The 16,308-nt window shown below is 41.2% G+C and overlaps 1 protein-coding gene across 1 annotated transcript; it reads right to left on the bottom strand.

Annotated features, from left to right (window-relative positions):
- Positions 1 to 3,148: 3,148 nt before the first annotated feature.
- gclc (glutamate-cysteine ligase, catalytic subunit) lies at positions 3,149 to 15,273 on the bottom strand. The gene is made up of 16 exons (XM_061790119.1): positions 14,981 to 15,273; positions 14,160 to 14,272; positions 12,353 to 12,535; positions 11,304 to 11,417; positions 11,090 to 11,148; positions 10,881 to 11,017; positions 10,648 to 10,722; positions 6,892 to 7,008; positions 6,448 to 6,586; positions 6,255 to 6,367; positions 6,074 to 6,166; positions 5,896 to 6,000; positions 5,729 to 5,810; positions 5,518 to 5,648; positions 3,905 to 4,025; positions 3,149 to 3,815 (listed from the first exon to the last, which is right to left on the bottom strand). The coding sequence occupies exons 1-16, from the start codon at positions 15,128 to 15,130 to the stop codon at positions 3,634 to 3,636; spliced, it is 1,914 nt and encodes a 637-aa protein (XP_061646103.1). The 5' UTR covers positions 15,131 to 15,273; the 3' UTR covers positions 3,149 to 3,633.
- Positions 15,274 to 16,308: the final 1,035 nt, after the last annotated feature.

The following is a 16,308-nucleotide window of genomic DNA, read 5'->3' as shown; positions in this document are numbered from 1 at the left end:
GAACAGGTGGGTGACATGACTGGGTATAAAAGGAGCTTCCCTGAATTGCTCAGTCATTCACAAGCAAAGATGGGGCGAGGTTCACCTTTTTGTGAACAAGTGCGTGAGAAAATAGTCGAACCGTTTAAGGACAATGTTCCTCAATGTACAATTGCAAGGAATTTAGGGATTTCATCATCTACAGTCCATAATATCATCAAAAGGTTCAGAGAATCTGGAGAAATCACTGCAAGGCCGAAAACCAACATCGATGCCCGTGACCTTCGATCCCTCAGGCGGCACTGCATCAAAAACCGACATCAATGTGTAAAGGATATCACCACGTGGGCTCAGGAACACTTCAGAAAACCAATGTCAGTAAATACAGTTCGGCGCTACATCCGTAAGTGCAACTTGAAACTCTACTATGCAAAGCAAAAGCCATTTATCCACAACACCCAGAAACGCCGCTGGCTTCTCTGGGCCTGACCGAGCTCATCTAAGATGGACTAATGCAAAGTGGAAAAGTGTTTTGTGGTCCGACGAGTGCACATTTTAAATTGTTTTTGGAAATTGTGGACGTCGTGTCCTCCGGGCCAAAGAGGAAAAGAACCATCCGGACTGTTATGGACGCAAAGTTCAAAAGCCAGCATCTGTAAGGACATTTTGACCAAAGAATGTCATTGTGTGTGTGTGTGTGGGGGGGGGGGGGGGGGGGGGGGGGGGGTGAATATGTATTCTAAAGTAATGGTAAATCACTTTGTGTAATGGTAATTAACAATCCCTGTTAGGCGGAAAACTGTTATGAAAAGAAAACCAAGACAAGCCACTGCAATAGCTAGCCCCTGCTGTACTGTAGCCCTATAGTATATGCACTCAACAGTACAATTTGCCCAAAACTTAAAATCAAGTCCACAACTAATCAGCATATCTCTTTCTACTAGATGATCATGAGTAATGAAGTCAAGGTACAAATGGTGACATCATTGTGACATTTTCCTAAATGTTTCTTTCCCCTTTCTTGCGTATATTCTTGTAGGTTGAGTGACAGATACCACATCTAAAGCTAACACATATTGGGCAAAATAAACATGAGCAAGGTACAAGGACACACTGACCCTAACCTGTGCAAGAAGAGCTGAGTTGGTCAGGTTTGGTCTATGGCTCACTGCTTCCATCTAGTGGTTAATAAGGGCTCAGCATTACAGAAAGGGCCACAAATAATAAGGTGCATTTTTCTCCCCAACTGTAATAGGAGAACCATGTGTCAGGACTTCTGTAAACATGTTACATCTTCCCTGGAACGGTTAGGCATAAAGTCAATGAAGGGCTGCCAGAGAGGCCTATTGGTTTGGTTTGACATGCTAACTCAGGGTGGACCAGTTTATTGTTTCTGTTATTGTGGATTTTGAATGCGTTCACACAAAAGTCAAATAATTGTGCTTATTCTTCCACATATTGGCCAACCCACCATTCAGGGCCTAAAATTGATGTACCGTTTAGCCATTATGTCAAATTATGGATTTGAATGTTTGTTCAGTGGGAGGACAATAATCAGGATGAATTTTGGACAATTCCTCTTTACAAAACTGTTGCAGGTCAGTAGGATTCCTGGGATGTCTGGTATGACTAGCTCTCTTGAGGTCATGCCACAGCATCTCAATCAGATTGAGGATCAGACTTTGACTGGGCCACTTCAGAACACATTGCTTCTGTTGATTTGCTTCTGTGTTTTGGATCATTGTCCTGTTGCAACACCAATCGTCTTTTGAGCTTCAATTGTTGGACAGATGGCCTCCAAGTTCTTCGGCAAAATATTTTGGTAAACTTAATTAATTTTTCCATTGATAACAGCAAGCTGTCCAGGCCCTGAGGAAGCGAAGCACACCCATACCATGATAGCCTCCACCATGCTTCACAGTTGGGAAAATATTTTGAAGTTGGTGTGTTGTGCCATTTTTCCCTCCACACATGGCATTATGTGTTCCGCCCAGACAATTCCACTTTGGTTTCATCTGTCCACAGAATATTTTGCCAGTAGTGGTGTGGAGCATCCAAGTGTTCTTTAAAAAAATCTAATCTGCAGCAATATTAATTTTAGACAGCCAACAGCATCCTCCTTGGTGTTCTCCCATGAACGCCATTCTTGTTTAATGTTTTACGTATGGTAGATTTGTCAACAGAGACCTTGGCATGTGCCTATGATTTCTGTAAGTATTCAGCTGACACACTGGGGTTCTTTTTGGCCTCATTGAGCATTCTGCACAGTGTTCTTGCAGTCATCTTTAAAGGATGGTCATTCCTTAGAAGAGAAGCAACAGTGCTGAACTTTCTCCATTTAAAGACAGATTGTCTAACCGTGGACTGATGGACATCAGGATGTTTACAGAAACTGTTGTAGCCTTTTCCAGTTTTATACAAATTTGTATATAAAGTCCTGACCTCAAATACATTGAGATGCTATGGCATGACCTCAAAAGAGCTAGTCACACCAGACATCCTAGGAATTAGAAGAGAAGCAACAGTGCTGAACTTTCTCCATTTAAAGACAGATTGTCTAACCGTGGACTGATGGACATCAGGATGTTTACAGAAACTGTTGTAGCCTTTTCCAGTTTTATACAAATTTGTATATAAAGTCCTGACCTCAAACACATTGAGATACTATGGCATGACCTCAAAAGAGCTAGTCACACCAGACATCCTAGGAATTTTGCTCAAGTGCAAGTTTTGTAAAGACGAATGGTCCAAAACTGATCCTGATTGTTGTATATATGAGCTGCAACTACAGAAAATGTTTGGTTGAGGTTATTGCTGCCAAAACTGCCAGTCAACCAGTTATTAAATCCAACGGTTCACTTACTTTTTTTCCCTGCCCTGTGATTGTTTACATTTTATTTTCAATAAAATATGAAAAAATAATTGTTTGCATTTATTAGCTTAAGCAGGCTATTTATTCTTGTGATTTCAATGATCAGACAACATTTGATGACCAATTTCTGAAGAAATTTCAAAGGGTTCACATACTTTCTCATCCCACTGTAGCTCAAAAGCCTAATTTAAATAGGCTTATTAGAACAGTCACTTAAATGACATATTGGGCCTCAGACTCTCAGGTGACACTGCTACGGAGAAAATAAAACTTTCCAGAAGAAAAAAAACAAGCAGATGTATCGTACAGATTTATTTGAAGCAGTAACACAATGTAAATGGCTGCGACTACGATTCAGAGTAAAGTAAAGCAGGGCATCCTGGTAGAATCAAACTGATTTTTCCCCAAAAGGAAGAGAAACCCACACAGATGCAGAAAGACACAGCGCATCATGTTAATGTAGCAAAGTTCCGGAGTACAGTATTAACAGTAGAGGAAAAAAAGATTCTCCTGTACAACTCTTTGCCACATTTACATTGTCACAGAGATTACCAGAGAAAAATAAATACACCATTTCTATGAGATAACCTTTACCATGTCTTAACCCTATTAAAAATATTTCCAGTCATAAAATCTGATACAGTATATGTACAGTAAATAAGATTGCTGCAGATGTGTTTTGTTTTTAAAAACAGTGTTTTATCACATTTTTAAAAGATTTCAGCTTGAGCCACATATTTTGGTCGTTGTCTTATACATGTTGCCATGGGAAGTGAGGTTTCTCACTTGAACTTGTTGACTGGATTCCCAATGAGCTCTGGGCATTGTTCTTTACCCATGGCAATCCTGTTGCACCGCACGAAGAGGTCGTAGTTGAGCTTGTCACTGATGATGCTGTCCTGTTTGTACTCAGGGTGCTTGTCCACAAACTCCCTCATCCACTTGGCCATTGTCATCAGCTCGCCTGGACAGCAAAAACTGAGAGTGAGGCTTGAAGTCTAAAGCTGCAAACATTAAACTTTTGTGGTCCAGATATGTACAGTTAACATGTACCTGAGGCACGCTTCTTGATAAGCTTCAGGTAATTCAAAATGGTGCACCTAGTGTCCACATCAACCTCCATGTTCTCCAGATAGCAATTAAGGATGGGGATGAGCCCTTGAAAAACTCCCTCCTAGTTATTCAAAAATAAAGAACCAATCAGGGGAAGCTACAACAACACAGGATCATCATGTTTAATATATTTTCAAATTTAATAATAATTATACACAACAGGGGTACTCAATAAACAACTTATACAGTATTAACACATACAAAGCAAAAACATGGGATATTGTCACCGTCGGGAGCGCTTGAAGACAACTTGTGTAAAACAAAAGACATTGCAGATGTTGAATGTTTCTACAGATGCTTTGTCCTGGTCTCCTGCTATAGGGCTCCGTCAGTTACCTGAGCCAGAAGGAAGTGCTTCCTCTTCTTTTGCTGGTTGCAAAAGGTGGTTGCTTATAATCCTTATATTACAGTATTATGTGGCCCTTCAAGATTTGTATTTGAGTACTCCTGATATACAGTGTCCCCCCACTATTTGCGGGAAATCGGAACTGAGCCCTACTGCAAATAGAATCCGCGGGTAGTTGACGCTCCTCCACAAGATGCCACAAGATGGTGGCAACGCACTAAATTAAGCTCCTCAACTCTCCAACACAATTCCATGGCATCAAGATGCCACTAGATGCTGCAAAGCACTACATGAAGCTCCTCAGATAACTAAAATAATCCCTTGGCATCAAGATGTCACAAGTATTGTGCCAAAGTGATGCTTTTTTAAGACAGGGTTTTGCCCTGAGCTCAAAAACAGCGAGTAGGTGATTTTTGAGCAAATAGTAGGATAGGCAAAAAAAACAACAACTCGCAAATAGGTGAATCCGCGTGTACTGACCGAATGTGTTGGGGAACACTGTATTCTACCTTTATAACTTTGTATTGTATTACCGACTAGGTAGAGCAATGACACTCTTATTGTACTGTCATCCAATTATGTTTATTGGATTGCACGAGGGCAGCATGGTGCACAACTGGTTAGCACATCTGCCTCACAATTCTGGGGACCCGGGTTAAAATCTGGCCTCGCTTGTGTGGAGTTTGCATGTACTCTGGTTTCCTCCCACATCCCAAAAGCATGCATGGTAGGTTCATTGAGGACTCTAAAACTGCCCGTGGGTGCGAATGGTTGTTTGTTCATATGTGCCCTGTGATTGGCTGGCGACCTGTTCAGGGTGTACCTCGCCTCTCGCTCAGAATTAGCTGGGATAGGTTCCAGCACACCCGCGACCCTAGTGAGGATAAGCGGTACGGAAAATGGATGGATGGCACAAGAAATCTTGAGGTTTAACACTTGTCATGGTCCTGTACTGATGTGTTAACACCAATTGTCGTGTCTGATAAGTATTTATACATTCCATTCGACGCCAACACTGATGTTATCTAATAAACTTATTCTCGTATGTCGTGCAGTTGTAGGAAATGTGTGTGGCTAGGTTCTGTACGAAAGGCAGGCGAATGAATGCCTGCTCTACAGTTACGGTTCTGATGTGGCAATTTGTGGGATCGGTGTGTAAAAGAGATTCTGTGTTTCTGCGTGTCTTTCTATGGGAGATGACCCTTACTTTTCCATTGATGATATTGTCAATGCTCATTAGCGTGTACTCCTCATTAGGTCCGTCAGCCTCCAAGCCGTTCTGGGCCGAGGAGGTGCCGTCCTGAGCCGAGGAGGTGCCATCCAGGCCTGGGTTACATCCTGTTTGGGGGCAAATGTTTTAATGTGCAACTGTTCCCTACTAAACACACATTAAACATCACACTGAACTTTTAGGTCACCTTTGAAAATGTCCTTTCGGAAGTAGAACATTCCTTCCTGTACGGCATTCCTCTTTTGTGCCACTTTCAGGTTTTCATCCACCTGATGATAGAAAAGTCAACATTAAACCACAAATAGAGAGCAATAGTAACCTAAATGCACTCATTCAACCAATACAATCATTCACCTTGGATAAAGGGATGAGGAAGTCCAGTTTGTAGGACAAGATCACTCTGGTGAGCAGGACGACAAAGACAACATAGGCCGCATTCTCAAAATCAGTGAGCTGCACCTGTGAAGTAAAACACGTCGTGTGTGAGCGGTCATCATCTCACACAGATCAGATGTGAAGCTGCACGACTTACCTCCATTGGGCGGAACTCAACTCTCCAGCCAATGTCGGAGTTGGGAGGAGGTGGTTTGAACCTCATCGTCTGCCAATTGGTGGACTGGAGGTTCTGTCAAACATTACCAAGAAGACGAAGTCTCAAATACAACCGACTGAACTGAGGTAGTCACCTTCAGATGCAAACAAAATAAGCTCACCTCAAAGTGGTCCGACTCATTCTCGTCATCCTGGTGCAATTTCTCCTCATAGGTGCACAGCGGATCTCGGATGAAAAGGTGAGCAATGTGCTGGGCCAGTAGCTTGTCAATTCCTGCACAAGATTCCCATACATCAGCTGAAGAACACATTACTTTAAGACTGTAATTTTCTCTTTAAGTGTAGATTTAATACCTGCACCCAACAGCTGCTTGTAGATATCCTCATCTATCGTCAAATCGATGTCGTTGTACTTGTCGCCACATTTAGACAAGTAGCTGTCGATGGAGTCATATCTTGACTTGAAGATTCGATATTTGTTGTTTTTTAAAGGCTTTAGTGGAAAAACAAAGTTATACAACTAATAACTTATTCTTTTCCCCCATGCTTTAAAAGTGTTAAATGTTTGAGGATTTGTCCATGTATAGCTTACATTTTTTATTTATTTACAATAAATAGATCAATCAATGATATATGATGATCGTAAATAAATAAAAAAACCAATACATAAGGAATAAATATATTTTAATTAATTTTAGTAAAAATCCAAATTAATACAACTGACTCTTCAATTGACGTCTTCATGAGGGAGATATGCTCAAGTGCAAAGTGTACCAGCATGTCGTCTGCGTGGCTCACCTTCAGCCCACGTTCCTCCTGTGTCCTGTCATCCACTGAGGCAGAAATAACCCCCCAGCGACAATCGATGTCTGACACGTGGCCTCTGTAGAAGGGGGAGGCCGCGCTCAGTGCCATCTGCATGCACACAGCCATAATAGTACTCAGCGGTGGCAGCGTTTAAATCATTACAGCCACAATACATTGTTGATCCCTGTGGGGATTGTTTTTTGTTTTTTTAAGCAACAGTACAGTGGGACCTTCAGAGTCAAACAATTAGGAACATGAAAAAGTTCTGGAAAACAAAATGATAATTGTCAAACAAAACTTGGTTTAAACCCTGATCGTGCACATCAGCAAATCTATGAGTGTGTTTTGCTTTTTTGCTTGTCATTCAACTAAAAAGAGCAGAATTGGCTTTTCAGTGTAATTACTTAGCACCTATATACAAATTCATTTTACCAAGCAGATGCAAATATAAATGAAGTTATTGTACACAAATGAATTCCAGCAATACCATTAAAAAAGGTCAATAGGTAACATTTATCACCTGGAAATACCTCTCCGATCCCTCTCTGACATTTGTCAAGCATCTTCAAATGGTGAATAGTCTGACTTGATTTTGTTTTTTTTATACAGTGTAAAATGTTAAAAAGTTATGCAAAACATTACAAAGAATAAATATTTCATGATGGCGACAGTTTGAGCTTGAAAGTCAACTAGCGTCACAGAATGGAAGGTGTTTGACTTTAGAGGTATCACTGTTTGTAGTAACAGTTCTAGTGTAATTTGGATGGCATACTGAATTTTAATATGGAATCAGACATCGCTATTGGAAGCCTGGAATGCCAACTTGAGTGGTGTAAACGTACTAGTATTAGTGGACGAGTTTGGACACTTTTTGTTTGTGTTAGCAGGGTGAGGTAACATCGTCATTAACACTTGTATGCAGTGTTTGTACAAACGTTTCTAGTCAGAAAATGTTTTGACAATGTCTTTATCAGTTACCAAATGCACATTTACGACTGTTGACCTGCATTTTTCAAGACACCATTTGAATAAATTCCATTTTAAAACTACTGTATTCCTGACTGCTTCTTCAAGGCCGGGTTATCTTTCCATAAATACAACAGAGACTTTTTTCGATAAATTGTCATTGTTGTGGTAACAACCGCCGGGCCGCTCACAAAAGCAGTGAGCTGCTGGTGGAACAGCGGTGACTCTGTAGATGCATACAAGTGGGACACTTTAGGGAAAGTCAACTATTTATTCATGGCTTAAAGTACTCCGGCGTCATGCCGGAAATCTTTTTTTTTATTTATTTATTTATTTTTTTTATTAGACTTGCCCTATGTATGTGTGTCCAAACCCCCCCCCCCCCCAAAAAAAAAAAAAAAAAACACTCATGCGTGTGAGCACGGTATTGAGGGGTATGTGAGCCGGATTTCACATGCAGGGAGTGGAGCAACCATGAGCCTCGTAACCGATCGCTGAAGAGAAGCCTGCAGGCTGGGGGAGCCTGTCTATGCCTGGGCAGCCCACAGTGGCCAGCCAGGTCGCAGCTCGGTGCCGAAACGAAGCATATAACCGCGAGGAACGTTTGAAGGGTAGTGCAGCTAGTGGGCTAGCTAGCTGGCTTCTTAATCAAAGCACAAGCAATCCACCATGCTGTCACAGCTTTTGGGCTGGTCGTCACTGGCTAATTACAGTGACGTGGTCCAAGGCAAACCCAGTCGAACAGAGCCTTTCACATCCACATTAACTCAAGTATTGTACTTCAGTTCAGTTTTGACAAACAAAGGGTGAGTACGCATTTAGGCCAAAATCTTCCTGCTTTTTAAATCTGTTACAATTATCTGACAGCTTAAGTTACAGTACATAACCATTTTTATATTTCCCCCCCCTGTCCAGTAAATAATAATTACCACCCAAAACTTTAAATATTAGTGTTGGTTATCAACTAAAAAGTGTGAATTTGAGAAAATTCTCCTATTTCCTGAGCTCAATTGTCCATAAAGCCCTTTTGTGTAAAAGTATAAATAACCAGGTAATTTTTTCATCAGCTGGCTATCTGTTCATGAAGTAGTTTTATGATATCTAATAATAATAATAATAATATCTGTATTTTGGGGGGTTAAATTCCAGTCCACCTACCCAAAGTCGTGAAATAGAAATCCATCCATCCATTGCCTGTACTCCTTTACCCTCACAAGGATAGGCCCGCAAGAGCGTGCTGGAGCCTATCCCAGCTATATTCGGGCAAGAGGCGGGGTACACCCTGAACTGGTTGCCAGCCAATCGCAGGGCACATATAAACAAACAACCATTCGCGCGCACATTCACACCTACGGGCAATTTAGAGTCTTCGATCAACCTATCATGCATGTTTTTGGGATGTGGGAGGAAACCAGAGTTCCTGGAGAAAACGCACGCAGGCACGGGGAGAACACGCAAACAACACCTGGAGCTCAGCCACAGTGATCTTTGGGTTCTTCCTTCCCTCTTTCACCAAGGCTCTCCTCCCCTGATTGCTCAGTTTGGCCGGACGACCACCTCTAGGAAGGGTTCTGGTCGTCCCAAACGTCTTCCATTTAAGGATTATGGAGGCCACTGTGCTCTTAGGAACCTTAAGTGAAGCAGATTTTTTTTTTTGTAACCTTGGCCAGATCTGTGCCTTGCCAATTCTGTCTCCGGGCTCTTCAGGCAGTTCCTTTGGCCTCATGATTCTCATTTGCTCTGACATGCACTGTGAGCTGTAAAGTCTTATATAGACAGGTGTGTGGCTTTACTAATCAAGTTCAATCAGTATAATCAAACATAGCTGGACTCCAATGAAGGTGTAGAACCATCACTGAAGAAATGGACAGCACCTGAGTTAAATATGAGTGTCACTGCAAAGGGTCTGAATACTTATGGCTGTGTGATATTTCAGTTTTTCTTTTTTAATAAATCTGCAAAAATTTCAACAATTCCGCTTTTTTTCTGTCAATATGGGGTGGTGTGTGTACTATTAATGAGGGGAAAAAATTAACTGAAGTTATTTTTGCAAATGACTGCAATATAACAGATTGAAAAATTTAAGGGGGTCTGAATACTTTCTGTACCCACTGTATACACATATGTATCTGTGTGTGTGTGTGTGTGTGTAATGACGTGATGAAACAAAACAAAGGTTTTGAGCAAAAATAGCTTCTAAAAAGATTCAGTTGCTAAGAGTTGTGAAATTGAAATATGTAAAATTGTTTGAGACTTCACTGTTGTGTCAAGATGTCAAACAGAAAAGGGGAAATTCATTCATTTGCCGTACTGCTTATCCTCACTGGTGTGGCGGGCTTGCTGGAGCCTAACCCAGCTATCTAACTATTTTTCTGAAGCGCTTTATTAGAACACGTATAACTTTCTCTTTTTATTTACATTCTCTTATTTTGAAATGCAGCCCTACTTTTATTTAGGAGAGAACATTACACTGTTGTGCTCATATGTTTGATTACAGGGCAGAATTTGCAAGATGTATATAATTCTTTCTTATGCTTTGTATCCCTATATCAGTGGTATAAAAAAAAACTATCAACAATACTATCGTTTATTGTGAATTTTTGGGAAAATATATCATTCTAAAAAAAATTGCTATCTTGGCAGGTCTTTTACTGCATCTGTAATTGTTTCCATGACATGAAAAGTTAAACACAGTTAACAGACAATTAGTCATGACCAAGGTTGCCGACAAAGGTAAATAACTACAATATCTGGCACACATTTTTATCTTTATCTCCTCACCACTATCGGGCAGAATGTTGCCAGTTGGTCATAAAGGTATCTTGCCTCATCGATGCTGCAAGCTTGGAAAGTAACCTGCAAAACATAATAAGCCTTTTAAAGAAGTACATTTATGGCAAGATTATAGCCGGCGGTCCTGCTATCAGACCGGATTGCAGCATCATATCTCTGACAGATAAAAAAACAAAGGGCAGTTTGAGACAGCGCTTTGGCTGCATGGATAAGCTCGCTACCTGCAGGCAGCAGTTGCCCATCCCAAAGCCCATGGCGTCCATGTAGATGTGGTCAGGCAGAGCTGCCCTCGCCGACTCCCCATCATCTTCAGGAAACTCCTCCACAAATGGAGATGGCGTGCACTTGTCTTTGAAGACTGAAACGCAATTTGTTTGTTTTAGAATTGAGATTAAAAAAATGCATTAATGAATGTATCACCAAGACTTACTGGGCACATTTATTGCGACTTTCTCTCCTCGTCTGTGTCGTATGTTCCTGGTGAGGGTGCTGAAAAAGCAGGTCCACAAACAGTGTCATGCACAACTGCACAGCACAAAAAAACATTAACAACACCTGTACCATTATATTGCCCTGACATCACAAGTATATTCATTCATTATCGAGTAAAAGTAATACAAAGTATTAAGTTAGTTGGTGCCTACCTGAATCTTGGGTGTCTGTTAATGGCTTCATCTGGGAAAAAAAGAGACTTTGACGCTCCGCTCTCAACAGGCGTTGGTGGGTATTCAGGCTGTGTAAAACCAGGGCAACCCAGCCTAATAGATAATGACAATGGCATGAATTAAATATATACAGTATCATCAGCATTGTATTATTATTATTTTTAACTATACATGCTGTTAAGTACAAATTTGGGAAAAAATGGTAAACCTAAATGCCATGTCCACATGCAGATTCTCAAAATAATTGAAAATCATATTTTTGATAACATCACAATATGCATTACTAGCTTTTTACGAAGGTTTATTTGACTAATTTACCTGATATTCAAGTGTAATATTCACTAATACATCCACTTCCATATCAGTCCATGTTATGATACCCCTTTTGTTGTGACAGCAGCTTATGTTCGAAATTCCCACAGGTTCAAATGGCTTCACAAAACGGTTGACTATTATAGCACCATGACAAACAGTTATTGTGTTATTACTTGTGGCATTTTTTCTTCTTCTTCTAAATGTCACTAGCCTTGAAAGATAAATTTTTTGGCAGTGGAGTGAAGATATATATATATATTTTTTTTTTCCTTTACAGGTATGTACACATTTGTACAGTATGTTGTTGCTATGACTGGTTAGGTGTTTTTTTTAAACTTAACATTCAAGTGTGATACTCCGGAATAAACCCACATGAATCCATTTAACAGTCCCCTTGGGTTGGCATTACACGTAAAGAATAGCACCACCTTCTAGTTTGGCATGGACCTGATAGCTAGTTAGTTATTTTTAAGAAAAATATGAAAACATAATTCTTTGTGTGGAATTAGTTTGAGCAAACTCTGTTTGTCCTTGTGATTTAGATGAGGATCAGATCACATTTTATGACCAATTCATGCAGAAATTTAAAGAAATTCCAAAGGGTTCACACACTTTTTCCTCCCACTGTATAGGGAAGGAGATTTATTTTTTTCAAAAGGTGGAGCGGAGATACAGTGGTTGAAAAAAAAAATCCCTGACTTTAATGTTTGTACCTTGGAAAAGAGGTGATTGTACATAGAATTTCATTTTGGTTCAGGACAGAAGAAGCCTCTCGTCGTCTCTTCCCCATGTTTCCCTCCACAGTGTTGAACTCCGACATGGTGCCGCCGTATGGTTGCCCTGGAGTTCCTTCTATCATGTAGCTGCCATATTCTGGTCTCCAAAGTGTGGGGTGGCTGCACAAAGAAATAAAATCATTTAGTCAAAATGATCAGAGATTTCAACTGACAGTTCTCATTTTAGCTTACGTCAGCCACAATTTTGTGGCGTAATGGACTTGGGTGACTGTGCCAGAGGGGCAGTAATAAGGAATTTTGGGCTCTACTATTCTCACACAACCAGGATTTCCCCTGGGTGAAGTTGGCGGCACAGATTTAGAGTCTGCCATAGACAACGTGGCAAGCATAACATGAGCAGGCACGTATAAACTCTTCTGCACAGTCTTCCTATGGAAAGTAACGCAGCAAAACATTCCAAAGGATGGGTGGGGACTGTCTGCCAAGCAGATGCTCCACCAGCATGAGAACATTATAGCCTTACTTTTTTTGGGGAACTTACTTAACTGTCAAACGATGCAACGGTATTTCAGACCATAAGGATTTGCCTTGTGGATCCAGAGGGTTAAAGGTTCGAATTGCACTGAGAACCAAAGTATAGAAATGAGAGATGCTAATCTGCGCCATGAGGAGTTTTTGTTGTTGGTGTACTTATGCATAGAACATCCATCCCCTTGTCTGCGTGGCTTTATTTTTCCACATGTGAATTAGATGTGTATGCGTGTAATGCATGCGACTTTAGCTCTTTATGGAGCATGCATTGAAAAGCAAGGACATTTTCACCCAAGTGCAAATCTTATATCCATCCATCCATCCATTTTCTATACCGCTTATCCTCACTTGGGTCGCGGGCTGCTGGAGCCTATCCCAGCTATCTTTGAGCACATCCCGAACTGGTTGCCAGCCAATTGCAGGGCTCATACAAACAAAGAACCATTCACACCAATTGCCCATAGGCAATTTTAAATGAATAAAGTGGCAAGATTATGTATAATTAAGCGGAAAGTTTCACGCAAACACGCACGCGCACACCCACACCCACACACACACACACACAAATTAGTACATTCGTGTGTAGGTGTGGCTTTAATGGGTCACGGTCTAGTGAGTAATTTTAGGAACTCTGAATCCAGCTGCAGTTGACCACTTTCCACTCATTGTCCTTGCAAGTGTTTTCTTTTGTATTGCCGTGTTTGGCTGCTTGTCCTGTTCAATAAATGGCTGAAAGTGCATTGCATCGGTGAGTGTGGCTCTTCTTATGTTTCCCCACTTCGCTAGAGCGGCGGACTATCTGAAGCTGAAGGAGAATTTTGGGTTGCGACACAAAGCAAAATAAAATAAATATATATTTTTTTAATCGATTAAGGTGGCTTGTAACTTCAAAAACTGTTGATGCACTAGTAATCAAGGTACAACTGTATATGTATATCTACAGTATGTATATACAGTATGTCGCTGAAAGAATAATTGCTCATGATGAGAATTTATTTTAAAAGGATTTCTATATTTACTTTGTTTTTGTTTTATTTTAAACACCTTTACTTATGTAAATGTACGGCAGTTCAAATTTGCAGTCGGCAAATATAAATTATTATCTTATGTCAGTCATGGCATGATGAATAAAGACTCGCTAAAATAATAGTTTTAAGTGCCAATAAATACAGTGAGTGAGAAACGACAGCAGTCATGGGTTTGGCTGCAGGGCAAAGTTTCCTGATGCTGTGTCTGAGCTGCTGTAACTTACTTGGGATTTATCTTTTCACCTTGGCCTTGGAGGATATCCAAAACGTGACCGCCATTCAGCACCAGTCGAACCTTTTCATTCTTGACCTCCAGTTCCACCAACATGTATTCAACCTTAGAACAGATAAAAGATTATGAATAAACATCAGCGCTGTATGACAACGCACAAACTATATTTTTACTCCACCAGTCACGCCATTCCAACTCATGAGGGTGTGCATGCGTTTCCTTGACTTTTGACTCAGCTACACTTGTAATCCCCTGTCTCAAAGAGGGCTTCGTCTAGAACAACAGCATTCCACATTGTTTGAAATCATATTCCATATGAGAGATCAAAGTTAGTGACGGCAATTGCTAAGCATACTTTTATTGATTTAAGTGCTTTGTTAGCCATACAAGCTCGGCAAGGTGCAATTGTTTTATTGCTATGGTAGTATGACAAAAATCTACTTAGCCAATCTTTAAGAATTTGGTGGTGCATGGTTCAAAGAATTCCTTATGAAAGGGGAGGCTTATGGAATAATAAAATTTCAACACTCAAATGTACAGGCACTCCTTGTGGGGGGAAAATATTTTAGGTAATATGCTGTCTTATTACAGTTTTTTTTGTTTTGTTTTTTTAAATAGTCTTAACCAAATGACTTGCCCCCCTTAAACTCATCACTGCACTTCGAATGAAGCACATGACTGTCAGTGCGTCTGGAAAATATTTCCCCAAAACACTGAAGTCAAATCAACCCCAGCAGCATTCTATTTGCAGCGGGTCCTCATAATCGTTTATTTGTTTAACTATAAAATGAGAGAAATAGATCAAAATGTTACCTCATCGCCCCATTTCAGCACATCCTTCTGCCGGTCCTTCAGGTTGTTGTAAATGTTGACAAACTGAATGATGCCGTGCGTTCTGATGTGATCCGCATACTTCTTGGTATTTTCCCAGTTCAGCGGAGACCCTTCACTCAGTAAGCCCATCTCGCAGACACTTTCGGCCGCGTGCCTCGCTCCCTTCTTCGGCTAAATTTCACCTAACGCCGAGTGCTAGCAAGCTAGCTAGCTCGTCTGTCCCAACTTGTGTCCAGCTAGCATAGAGTCGCACACCCCCCCCCCCCCCCCCCCCCCCCCGTGCCCCCCCCCCAAAAAAAATATGCAGGATGATCCTTAACTTGCCCTTCCGGGAGATCACAGGTTATTTTAGTTGTCTAAAGGTGTTGTTCAATTAGATGACCCTCTGTTTAACTTCACAGCTGTCATCCAGAAGAGGCAAAAATGGCCCCTGCTATCTGCTCAGCGAAAAGTCACGCTGCGGCTGGAACGATGTTCGCCAAAAAGCACTATGTCACTTGCCTTGCTCGTTTGTTTTTAAATCTGCACTTCTGTTGTGGGTTGAACCAGTTGAGCCGTTGCTGCCGAACCAACCCACTTCCACACAGTTGGATTGTTGTACATAATGGGAGTCCCCCTCCCTCCCTCCCTCCCTCCACCTAAAGTACCACGACGTCACTATGACTCAGCATTCTTCGCGAATCTCACCACCTGTCACTCATTCGGAAGGACGGCGCCCTCACGTGCAGACGGAAAGTTTAATGTATTGTATATATCCAACGAGTCTCAAACCTTGAAGAAGATTAACTAAATATATATTTAAATGATCACGTCGTATAATTGAGACGATCAAGACGCCAGTGTGAGGGTAAAATGTAGTTACATTGAGACTGAACAAGTAATTTGACAAGAAAAAGAAACGCAGTTTTAAAAAAGTGAACTTAAAAATTTACACTTTTTAACAGACGGAGTGGTATTTTTCTTTTGTGACATCCATCCATCCATTTTCTGAGCTGCTTCTCCTCACTAGGATCGCAGGCGTGCTGGAGCCTATCCCAGCTATCATCGGGCAGGAGGCGGGGTACACCCTGAACTGGTTGCCAGCCAATCGCAGGACACATACAAACAAACAACCATTCGCACTCACATTCACACCTACGGGCAATTTAGAGTCTCCAATTCATGCATGTTTTTGGAATGTGGGAGGAAACCGGAGTGCCCGGAGAAAACCCACGCAGGCACGGGGAGAACATGCAAACTCCACACAGGCTGGGCCGGGGATTGAACCCCGGTCCTCAGAACTGTGAGGCAGACACTCTAACCGTGCC

The sequence above is a fragment of the Phyllopteryx taeniolatus genome, chromosome 11 (genome assembly GCF_024500385.1).
Source record: "Phyllopteryx taeniolatus isolate TA_2022b chromosome 11, UOR_Ptae_1.2, whole genome shotgun sequence".
Classification (NCBI taxonomy): Eukaryota; Metazoa; Chordata; class Actinopteri; order Syngnathiformes; family Syngnathidae; genus Phyllopteryx; species Phyllopteryx taeniolatus.
The sequence above is the reverse complement of the archived record's forward strand: the minus strand, read 5'-3'. Positions and strand labels throughout refer to the sequence as shown.